Here is a 12,610-nt window from a genome sequence, read left to right on the forward strand (position 1 = left end):
TTTATGCAAAGAAAAAGTAGAAAATCCTGGCCTGGTCTCATGCGATGACAGTGATGGGTTTGAGCTGTCGGACTCACTTGTTAGCTAGTGTGCAGGGTGGAAAAAGTGAGATGATTACAAACGTTCTGTCCTATGTTTGTGCTTAACAGCCAGGACTGTAGGAAGCACTTAGTGCGGCTGTACCTGTACGACTATGTTTCACACAGAAGCAGCAGGATGGATAAAAACATGAGATTTTACACGTGTCCCTGCCTGAAACCTAAATTATTTATATTATACATTAATGATATATGCAAGGTTTCTGATTTAGTGAAAGTGGTTTTGTTTGCTGATGACACTACCATATGGGCATCGGGTGAAAACCTACAGCAACTCTCTGGATGGGTTACACAGGAACTTGAGAAGATAAAGAAATGGTGTGACAGTAATATAGTATCTTTGGATTTGGATAAAACTAAATTTATGGTATTTGGGAATCGCAGACTAGACAATGAACTTCAATTGAAAATTGGGGGAGCTAATATAGAACGAGTACATGAAATTAAATTTCTAGGTGTCATAGTTGATGACAAATTCTCCTGGAAATCTCATATCAGATATGTTCAGCACAAAATAGCAAAGAATATATTGATATTGGCAAGGGTTAGATATATTTTGGATGGGAAAGCACTACGCATTTTGTATTCCTCATTGATTCTACCATACTTAGAGTATGGCGTTGAAAACTGGGGAAATACATACAAAAGCTCACTTCAACCATTGTATATATTACAAAAAAGAGCGATAAGAATTGTGCATAAGATGGGGTATAGGGATCACACCAATGGAGCTTTCATACAGTCTAAATTGTTAAAATTTTTCGATTTAGTGGGATATAAGACTGCAGTGTTTATGTATAAAGCCAGGAACAATTTATTACCTGGTGGAATTCAAAAACTATTTAATGAAAGGGAAGGGGGATACAATTTAAGGGGTCAGTTAAATTAAAAAATTCATGCTATACGTACAACCAAAAAAAGATTTTGTATTTCCATAAGTGGGGTAAAACTATGGAATAATCTAAGTGTGGACATAAAAAATAGTAATAGAATTGACGAGTTTAAACATAAATATAAAGGTATGTGTCAATCAAGATATATGCAAGAACAGGCAAACCAATGATGGTAAGATGATGTCATGGGGTAGGACTGGATAAGTCTGACTTCTTCCTACTCCATTCAAGCATGTTCTAGGTATAAGCAAATTGATATTGGATTAGCATTTGTTGGATATGTGTAAAATCATGTGTGTTGTCATATCAACTGTCTTTACATGCTTGAAAGAAAGAATAAATCAAATCAAATCAAATCAAACCTGGATAATATTTAACTATGAAAGACTGTAGGACTAATCCTCGTCAGCCTGTAATGTAAAGCCTTTCTTAAACACTGAGGCATGCAATATTCAGAATGCTGAAAGGCATCTTGTTTGCTTTGACATTTTCAAAGCAGAAAGCACAAACTCTCCTCCTTGTCTGAGCAATAAAAGCTATTTGTTGTTTATGTCATTTCCCCAACTGAAGCCTCCGAAAAGTGGCTGCAGTTATTTTAAGTGTCTCCTGTTTATAGCACATCACACAGCACTATCTCTACAGTCAAAAGTGTAAATGAGACAGTTTTGCAACAAACAGGTTCCTCAAATCTTCCAGCCCTTACTTAAATTAGACTTGTTGCCTAGCTAAGAGGGCACACATAATCTATGAATTCCACCCAATGATACAGACTAACAGCAGCAACAACACTAAATATGTCTCTGCCCTCTTATCCCGTCTGTTCAATTTGTAATAAACTATTAATAAAGGCGTGGTTTTCAAGCAGAGCGATGTAAGCAAGGAATCCAGAAAGCCAGAAAAAACATCCACAGTAACCATGGCAAATGCTGGGCTGATAATGCTGCATGTTTATTTTCCGCTGGTATGCACAATGTATTGAACACCTGTCTATATGGAGTTTTCATTCTAATCAGGCCACAGCCAGTGTAATTACCAAGCCATTAGTACTGAACATTAAACCATTAAACTTATCAACCCTCCTCAGATATACAGTCAATTTTGTGCTGTCAAAATCTTCCATTTGCCCTTTTGCAGGCTGTAGCTCAGAGCAACAAGCAGAGACCGGGGTCACACCAAGCTCAGTCTTACTGCACAACAACAAGAAGGAAGAGGCCTAAGCTGCTGTGATAATGGTGCTCAGCTGTGTCTCCCAACAGAGCACATTTTTCATAAACCGCCTAGAGTGCATTTTCTTATTTTTGGCATCGTTTTGATTACTTGTGGATTTGAGAACTACACTCGGCTCGGTTTCAGACAGGGCCACTATCAGATTAGAAGGATAAGGCAGCTCATTAAACATTCGTTAAAGCAGATCCAGTCATACTGTAGCTCTAATGTATTCATTAATCAAAGTTTATTTAGTGAGGTAAAAGTCTATGCAGAAAATGACTTTCTATAAATGAGTCCAAAACAGCCCTACTCACACAGATTTTCTTATTAAACACATTATCTTTACTTTATCATCTTCTTACTATGATCAATGGACTGCTACATGTACATGTAATGTTCTTATGAGCAATTTATCAAAACAACTGCTCAATAGGCGTAAATCTGTCCATGGTCTACCACATCCCACCAGTAGTGTATGTTTTAGCAATAGCATGCTTGTTAGTCTAATAGAAAATGGTTATAAAATGATAAAACTAAGGCTGATTGCATGTATTGTAACCGTTTAGCCTAAGTAGCCACATATCTTAAATTCTGGCAAAATGGATGAAACATCAGCCTCCATACCCACATGACCATTAAGAGAGAGGATAACAGAGGGCAGGATTTATGATTGATGACCAATAAGTAGTTTTTAAACTTCACTCAGTGTTTTAATCTCAGGCATATACCGACAAAGGTGACAGGTGACAAAGCTTGCATAAACAAAGTGTCACCACGCGCCACCAGAACAGCTTCAGTGCACCTTGGCATCAACTCTCCAAGTCTCTGAACTCTACTGGAGGGATGAACACCATTCTTCCAAAAGATATTCCTTATTGGGTGCTTTCAGGATGGTGGTGGAGACACTGTCCAACATGTTGCTCTAAAATCTCCCACATACATGTAGGTGTTTGACTGAATTGAGATCTGGTGACTGAGAAGGCCACAGCGTGTGATTCACATAATTTTCATCCTCAAACCATTCAGTGACCCCCCTCGTGTCCTATGGATCAAGGCACTATCATCCTAGAAGAGACCACTCATTTATTCAGGCTCTTCCTTTAATCTGTCATCAGTAATTGATTTTATTAAGGATTAAAATGTTAAGATCATTATATCAATTGTTACATAATTGTTACTACTCTCAAAACTATGTGAATAAATTCTAGTACTGTTCTGAATTTTTCTTAATGGAAAAGAACCAACAATAGAAGGTATCAGTAAGAGCAGCAGTATAAAATCTTAACATTATTAATCCTCCACATTTCTTGATGAGAACGCATGACCAGTCAAATCAATCAGATCTTATTCACTGCAAGAGTAGCAACAGTGGACAGAAAACAGTAGGTTGTCAAGCTGTTGCACAGATGAGCTGCTTGGATTTCATGTTACCTTGGAAACAAGCGCTGGTGTTCCAGCAAGTGAATAAGAAAAGGTAAGTCTACGTGCGATCTCCACAACATGCTTGGCATATTGCCTTCACCGGTCACATGCACCAGACTAACACTTACAATAAATTAACCAACACGGGTAATTCACTGGCAGAGGGAAGCCCTGAAACAGACGCGTGAGAATGATGAGGGCCTGCCCACTTTGTCTGAACCCTAGTCTCTCTGTGGTGTAAAGTCGAGCATGTTGTAGTCACAACTATAGAAATGTCAATGGGAAGGGGACAAAAAAACATTGGTTACAGACAAAACACCCATCTGATATCTCTTCTTCTTCAGCTGTGTATTAGATTTAAAGGAACTGCCTGTTTCCTAACATGATTTTGAAAGGCAAAGAACAGTCAAAAGCAGCTTTATGAACAATGCTTTAAAGTGCTTGTTAAATGTTACCACTGAAACAGTATATTGCACCAATGTAGAACTGCCTTTGAAAAAAAGGGTTATAAAATAGTTTACCTCCTGGGTAATAAAACTGCAAACTCGGTTCTGTGTTTGTTTGTGTGCGTGATTCTGTGTGTTTTTGTGTGTGGCAGGGGTTCACAGGTGTTCTGAGATGAGACTGAATATATTTCCATTTTTAAGAGGGACCGTATGCATGAATATTTTGAAATTGGGAACCTGCAGAAAGATAAAGTGTTATGTGCAGGTGTGAGGCACATTCACACAGAGATGAAAACATAAACATTGTAACGGCTTCTTGAGGCTTTATGTTTGGTATAAATGTGCCATAAACGTCAAGAGGGAAACCAAAACACTCTAACTATAACGTACAGGAGACAGACTCAGACAGGTTTGATCGGCTGCTTTGATGTTAAAATACTTGCTCAAAAAATTTGATTTGCTTTTTTTTATGTCACCTTAAATGTATTTTGCTTTATAGATTTTTTTTAAAATGTTGTTAGTGTTCTGATCATGCACGGCCTTGTCAGCTGACTGCTTGGCTATTTTTAGAATTATTTCTGATGCCACAAGTAGAGGAATAAAAACAGAAAGGGAGATCAACTTTATCCACAGTGACATAAATCCAAGTAACACAGTGAACCATTTAAAGTGGGAAGAGGGGGCTGTTCTCAACACCATTAGCCATTTTGAAAGATACAACAGTGCAATTAAGCAGTTGGCACAAAGCGAAGGCGAGGAGGGAACCAGAGAGTTGTCAGGGGCTTTACTCTGATAAAACACAGAGAAAGAGCAGCCCAGGAAGACCCGATTTTAAGAATGGTCATTATACAAATTCATTCATTTCTTTTTATATTAACATAGTGTGAATACAAAAATAAAAACACCAAAGTGAAAAATACAAAATGTTTTGGGCTTTTTTTTTCCACTTCAGAAAAAGAGAAAGAGCTTTGATACTGTATATGAAGTAGTGAAAAATTCAACTCTATGGTTGTTCAAAAATACCAAATAACAAAAACAAAAAACAAATCAGACCCATGGGGAACCTACCACATTATTTAACTTCAGTAACTCAGCAGCTGGGAGCCAAACTATACTACTTTCAAAGGACTGCTTCATTATAATTGCACAGATATATTTTATTTTCCTTACCCAGAAACAGAAATACAGTGGAACCTCAGTTTTCGTATGCCGTACTTTTCATACGATTTGGTTTTCGAGGACTTTTTCGTCAAAATTTTGTCCCAGTTTTCGTACATCTGCTCGGTTTTCGTACAGTTGATTGGTCGGTTCAGTGTCACTAGTCCGTACCAAACTCGTCCACCTGCCCGTCTGACTCGGCCACTCATTTCCCGGAATCGAGCGCCCACGCAAAGCATCCCATGCGTTTGAGAATCAGGTCTGCCATTGTTTTTTTTTAGGCAAATCTTAAAGAGATGCCAGAAACAGACCTCTCTGGACAGATTTTTTGTGCGACAGGGGTTCCAGTGACTCTCAAGCTGGTCCTAGTGCCAGTAAAAGACAAAGAAGGGAAGTAACCCTGGATAGGGCCTTGATACATGAAGTCCTTATAGAGGGGGATTCCCCTTCCAAACAATAACCTCTCCTCCTCCCTCTCCCCTCCTCGCCGTCTTCCATACGCCAACAAGAGTTTTCATTAAAGGTAAAAGTGATGTTAAATGTTCATTTATCCATTTCATTAGTCATTTATTCAGTCAGTTATTTATTTCTCATTGTTTTATGTATGTAAAAATATAGTTATTCTCTATAAAATGTATTTTTTGTTAATATTTTTGGGTGTCTGGACCGGATTAATTGGATTTACATTATTTCTTATGGGAAATATTGCTTTAGTTTTCGTACATTCGGTTTTCGTTGAACTTTTTCGAACAGATTAATTCCGAAAACCGAGGTTCCACTGTACTACACCTAAGATGGACTCCATGTGGCTGTCTTAAGGCCCAAGAGTAAGCTACATGAAAAGCTTTGGTCAAGACTCCACAGTATGGACTCAATCTAAAAAAAAAATCCATGAGGCAGAGCACCATAACAGTCAATGTGTTGAGGACTAAAGGACCGGGTTGACCATCAACCTTGTCAGTCATATGGTTTGCCAAAAGGAGCCAGGGTGTCTCTGTATGGGAAAGGGTGAGAGGTTGAGCTTTTAATTAGGTGAGCAAGTAGAAGAGACTGCCAAGGAGAACAGAAAAGGTTAGGGAAGGCCAGATACTGGTGGTAGATGAAGGGAGGACAGGAAAACTAGACAGGAGAACTGTGTGCAGCCATGCACACTCATTATTTTCTGGTGGAGGTTAGTAGCGGATAACTCTATGCCAAGCTACAGTCTGCAGCAGGAGAAACTACTACACTTTGAGCCTTGTTGATTGTCGATTTCCTCTTTTTTGGCAAATGCTAATAACAATTATAAGGATTAGATGTATACAATGTAAAGAGGCATCAATCTTCAAGAGTATTTTTAAGGTACATAATTCTCAATCATTTAGGTTGAGCTCAAGGACACACAGATTCTCCAAAATGCACTAGACACTAAAGGGTTGTACATGAGAGGAACTGTTTTATCGTCGTATGCAAAAATGAGTGTGATTAGGAAACTAGTATGTTTGATTAACATTGGAGGGTCTCGAAAGAAAGACTCTGACCCTGAGGGATCTGCAAGTTTTGGAAATCCAAACTCTTCTCAAAATTTCTTTCAATGAAAGCAGAAGGAACTGAGGACTGAGATTAAAAAGATAACAATAACTAAAAAGTAGCCTCTTTATTGTTTAGCACTATAGTTGCTAGTAAAATTTCTTCTGGCTACAATGCCTCACATTTCAGTACAAAATCTGTCACTCCATATGATTTGTTTATCATGTTATTGCATACACAAAACTATAGTCATGTTAGCTGCTCTGTGAGGCTGCACTTAAGCACAGCAGTGCTTTGAGCTAAACAATAATGTGAGTATGCTCACACAATGATGATATGGCACTGCATAAGTCAGGAGATCAGTTTTTACAGTCCATCCGCATAAAAGTGTACACCAAATTTCATGGCAATCAACCCCACAGTTGCTGGGACATTTCACTCACCACAAAAATGAACTTTGTGATAGCGCCAGAAAAACTCGCCAAGGTCATGTGGATACAACTTTTGGGGAACACGTCTGTGGTAGATTTCATGGCAAACCATCCAATAGTTGCTGAGATATTTCAGTCTTGTACCAGATGATCAGCTGACTGATCATCCCTGAAACAACAGCACTCATAATAAACTATGACTAATAGTTATATTTAAAAGTACTGCTGAGTGCTTAGAGGTGGTTAAGATTGCTGATTTCAAAACTCACTTTTCAGCCTGTATTTATCCATCCACACTATCAGACTCCCACAGGAGTCTCCACATACTTCCAAACCCCCCACCTACTGTTCAACAATAAAGAGCAATGCATGATTTTGTATTTCAGTCATGAAAGTAAAAAAAAAAACATTTTCAAGCCAAATGAAAACCAAATTTATAAAACTATTATTCCAATATTCCACAGGGTGATATACTGCCTCTTCACTCTCACTGTTCCTTCTCTGCTTTATTTAGTTAACTTACTCCTCTGAAAATGTGACTGTTTCTATCAGTTACAGAGGACACGAGCGGTGGGACAGGTTTTGGCCAGGGACTGCTTGTGTTGGCGGAGAAAAGACCTGACGATACTACTGCAATTCTTACTGGCTGCCAGTTTAAATTAACAGTCATAGATTGATTTATGCATCTTTCAGTGAAATTAATTTAAGATGTTGTCAGGCTTTTTTCAGGAATCAAAGGTACATTGGGTTGAAACACTTATTGTAGGCAGATGTAAAGCAAAAAAATAAATAAAAGTAGTTCGGCAGTGCATCCTCACCGCAAAACTCGACACTACTGCTCTTTAAATCAAACTCACTAACAGGGGACAGTCATTTGCCAACTGTTATAACAAAAGAATGGTCCCGGGGTTCACATAAACTTACTTGGACATAGTTCGGCCAGAGTGTTGCCAGGGAAACAAGACACTGCCGACCGCTGCCCGGTAGCTGTAGACACCCACAAGTCCAAAGGCGAGGGCGACCTTGGAGACCAACGAGCACCGTCTTTGAACCAGGAGGTAGGTAAGAACCAAACAGAAGGCAGCCAACAGGGAGAGGACCAGCCTGTGTTCAGAGCTAGAACAGAAACAGAAAGACAAAAAGTCACAGGGTGAAGAAAATGCTTCGCAATCTAATACTATGAAGGGGGTCTTTTAAATTATAACTTCAATTTCCATTCAACATTTGTGTTAACAGTTTTCAGGATGACTGAAAAGGAATTAAGTCATCTCCCTTGATAAACCTTGAAGTCAACTCCTTACTGAGCAACAGAACCATTTTGATGAGATGAAACACTGTCAGTCATATCATCCAGTAGTAGTTTACACTTTAAAAGGAGCAAAAATCCTCACTTGTTCACTCAATTCAAGGGTCTATAGCTGGAAATTACACCACACTGAGTACAGAGAGGAAATAAATCAGAATTACATGGAAGCTGTGTATTTAGCCGTTAGTGGAGGTTGGCTACTGAGAAATAAAATGAGGCGTAATGCGACCTAGATCTCATTATCCAAGCAACAGGCAGTGCAGGTAGGAAGAAAGGGCAACGCTGGACAGGGAAAAGGTCAGAGTCCACATCTCTATTCCACAATGTGATGCATGTTAAAGAACAAATCATAATCCCCCTGCTCGGTGCTGTTGACAGAATATTAATGGCTCTGATACAGTTTTAACTGAGAAATCACAGTTTTTCTACAGTCTGGGTAATCACAGAAGGCGATTTTCCCGTCTTGAATCTTTCTTTGAAATGCTAAGTGGAGGGTCCTGCCAGCTTCTCAGCCAGGAAAACATTTAAAAATGTTCCATGTTCCACTGTCAGAAGAACAGACTTGCAGAGATGATGCCTTATACCTTTCCTTCAGTGTCTGGTGTGGACAAATTATTGAGAGGCTTGTTTTTTATCAAGCCTGAACTGTATCTACTTCAGAAGGTGACTTCCTATATTTGACATAATAGCTTTCAATTTTCCCCAGAGAACAAGAATGAACTTGTTGCATCGATTTTGTACAATTATGTGTAGGTGGAGAGACAAATTGAGATTGAACTGATGTCACTGCCTTTTTGAAACAAATTTATCCCTGAGTGACTGCTGAATGTGAAACAAGCCTATTCACAATTCTGTAGTACTAAAACCTCAAGTTTACCATGGATTTCTTTCCCTTCTCCCCCTCAGCTGTGGCTGTGCGGTAAATGGCTTCTTGCCCTGTCACCTACCTGTTCCCACACATCCACATAACAAAAGTAAATTACACTATATTCTATAACCCAAGACTAATAGTCCTCAGGTCTGCTAGCAGCTCCATTTTCATTACAGCCTGCAGTGCAAGACCGTTTGTCAGAACAAACAACATTCTGAACATTTTGCTGTTTGCTGAGCCTTACCAGTAGTGGAGATAAAATTGTAGTTTGTCTTGAGTAACAATAGAAAAGGCACCAAATCGATGCTCCCAAAGGGATTTTTGTATCAAACTTTGGTATAATTATCCATGTGTCCAACTCTCTGTGTTTAACAGGGAACTGCAAAGACTTCAGAGAAACCAAAGAGAGAAAGACACCACACTATCTTTTTGGTATTCAAACAGTGGTGTATCTTTCCTTTGGAGAACATCTTGTGAATTGTAATGCTGCCAAAGTAATTGGGAATTAATCAGGTTGATTTGCTGCTGTTAATACCCTCTTGTTGTTTTGATGCCTAGTAAAATTATACAAACTCAATGGCCAGTGCAGCTGGAAAGCAGCACTGGCCTTGAGTAGGAATGTAAGAGTACCAAAAACTCTCAGTACGATACAGCCATGATAAAAAGTCCACAATACAATATCTATCGATACGATATTGCCTTTTACTAAATAATAAATCAGGGATTTTTGTGTAATGTATATAAAAGATAATGCAGAAGTCAGTAGCAGTACTTTTATGAGATGAAATAAAATAAAATATTACTGCAGGAACTGGATCTTGTAAATAATGTTCGCAGTGGAACATCAGTGTTTCAGTGCTACCTAGGAATATTTAACTTTCTTTATTTGGTGGCTGTGCCAACTGATGATCTAGTTCTCAGCAGGCTACTGGACCAGTTGAAGTGGGTATTCCCCCAACCACCAGGGGCAATATGGAGCAAATTGCTGCTTGGTGCACCAGAATGAGAATCCAAACTAGGACAAGCCACAAAAGGTGAGATTTGTGCTTTACTGGAGGTGTTTTTCAAATATCATGGTCTACTTTTTGAAAAGATAAGGCTTTAAGGGTGGTTACCAAGTAGCTGGCTTTGCATATGTGCATCCGGTTTGTTCTCGCCCGTCTCTGTGAGATGTATCCAGGACTGTCTCAGTCCTAAATGGGGCTAGTATTGCCTTCGCCTGGCAGTATTTCTAAAGTGTTCGGAGTTTGTTAGTTTGCATTTCGCCTGCGTAATTTCTTGAAACGGGAGAACTGAAATGCTGTCATAGAACAGCTCTAAGAGTTAGAGCATCCGCTATGTCATTTTCAAATTCTGCAACCTGAACGCTGTTATACTAATGAAATAATAATATTTAATATCCTGGTAGATAGCCTCACAGCCCCACAATATTATCAATACATTTTTCTATTGCAATATCACAAAATAAATATGGTTACATCCCTATTGTTGAGCTAAAGGTGCTATAATCAATGTAGTATCAGCTACCTGCCTGCTAAGAAGCTGAGTGCATGTGATTGGCTGAGGAAGTGAACAGCAGTGGCAACGTCACTGTGATGGCAAATGACATGTCAACAGAACAAATTCCATAAAAAAAAAAAAGTCTGTAGAAAAGGGCCTTTTTTTAATATAAAAACCGCTAAAGTGAAATAAGAATGAACATTTCATTATGAGTTTTAATAATTTTTAAAGTACTGTACTTCCCAATTTATTTATACTGTATTCTTGTCTCCATATCTGTATTTAACCACATGGCTAATTATTTAAAATGGACACATTTATTTATTTAATATAGGCTTTCTTGGAGCTCTGTAGTTTAAGAAATTTTTATTGTGAGTGTCTGATTTAGCTTTACATAGCAATTTATACAGTTATATATGATTTTAGAAAACTAGTAAAACCCAACCTGTTAAGCCAATGTCCAACATCAGGGAGATGAGCCCACTGCACCCCAGTCTGGTTGAGGGAGCGCAGCAGCCGGCAGCACAAGAGAGTGAAGGGCGGTGTGGCCAATGCTAGCCACTTCTCTGAGCAAATCTCTGCCTTAGGATAAGCTGAGGAATGAGAGTCTTTGGAAGGGAGGATGTGCTCTTCTTCTTCTCCAGAGCCACTCTGCTCTCTGAAGTACTTGCGGCAGACATCCTGGAAGACGGCGAGGCAGAGGGTGCTGAGCAGAAAGTACCAAGTTTGATGCTCTTCCTCTACGAAGCTGCTGGCCGCCAAGCTGAGAGTGTGCCCAACTGTGCCAGCGAGCAGCAACACATCCAACTCTGACAGCGACCACTCACTGACACTGCACCTTGATGGGGACTATGAAAGAATAAAAGTGCATTAAAACAGAAACTTTAGAACAAGAAGTAAAACATGTCCACAATGTATTAAAATAATTAATTCTGAGAAAGAGGTCAAAATGTTCAACATGGCCTTGCATGTTCATTTGTGATGGGTAGATGGGTATCCCATAAATTAAAGAGCAGACTTCCATGAGATTCTGTAGAGTCCATACAAATGAAATAGAGTTTTGGTAGGGGTCCAGATCAGGGATCTCCATGTGACATTTTTATCATGTTTGTAGCCTAAATTGTAAAGGCAAATAACAAAAGCAACATTTAAACTTGATACATTTTACAAATGGTGCAAGAGATGGCAACCACACAAGGCTGAGTAGATACTCGACCTGTTTTCATCTCGCCCACCTCTGTGCTGTTTGTTCACTGGCAGTTATAATTTTATTTTTCAACTCAGTGGAATAATTATTTTGATCAAATTACTGCTTGGGTGATTCACACCAATCTACTTCCATATTGAAAAACTACATCTAGGGACACTCATTAAGGCCTCATGTGTTTCAGCTGTCTAGTCTGCAAACACTTCAACCTGCTCGATCTTATCTCACTCAGATCATTTCAAACTGCAACATGCTTCAGAAAGAAAAAAAATGTCTAGTGATGGATATACTGTCCATCTTCAAAACTGATCAAAGGCTATCCAGGCTGCTGTTTCTGATGTATGGAAGGATCTTCTGTTAAAACATGAGATTATCCATCACATGCTACTGATGCACAGACGCCATGCCATGGCACTGCAGACTGTGACCATGAGCTACCATTCATAAATGGGAGTCAGTCACTTAGAGATGCTCCCAACACGTTTTTAAGATTATTTTTTGTCCAATCGCTTACTTATATGCAAATTATTTTGTTCAGAGGTGACAGAGATGCAAAGCAA

At 39.0% G+C, this 12,610-nt stretch overlaps 1 protein-coding gene across 3 annotated transcripts in view; it reads right to left on the reverse strand.

The window, feature by feature from the left end:
- Positions 1-12,610, reverse strand: part of pigg (phosphatidylinositol glycan anchor biosynthesis class G (EMM blood group)) — a 76,297-nt gene that overhangs the window by 26,908 nt on the left and 36,779 nt on the right. For all 3 annotated transcript variants that reach the window (XM_020595469.1, XM_020595468.1, XM_020595467.1), the window contains 2 exons: positions 11,289-11,692; positions 8,091-8,282 (listed from right to left, as the gene is read on the reverse strand). In XM_020595469.1, coding sequence (XP_020451125.1) covers positions 8,091-8,282; positions 11,289-11,692 — 596 coding nt within the window. The remainder of the gene's footprint in view (positions 1-8,090; positions 8,283-11,288; positions 11,693-12,610) is intronic.

The sequence above is a fragment of the Monopterus albus genome, unplaced genomic scaffold, assembly GCF_001952655.1.
Source record: "Monopterus albus unplaced genomic scaffold, M_albus_1.0 scaffold27.1, whole genome shotgun sequence".
Lineage (NCBI taxonomy): Eukaryota > Metazoa > Chordata > Actinopteri > Synbranchiformes > Synbranchidae > Monopterus > Monopterus albus.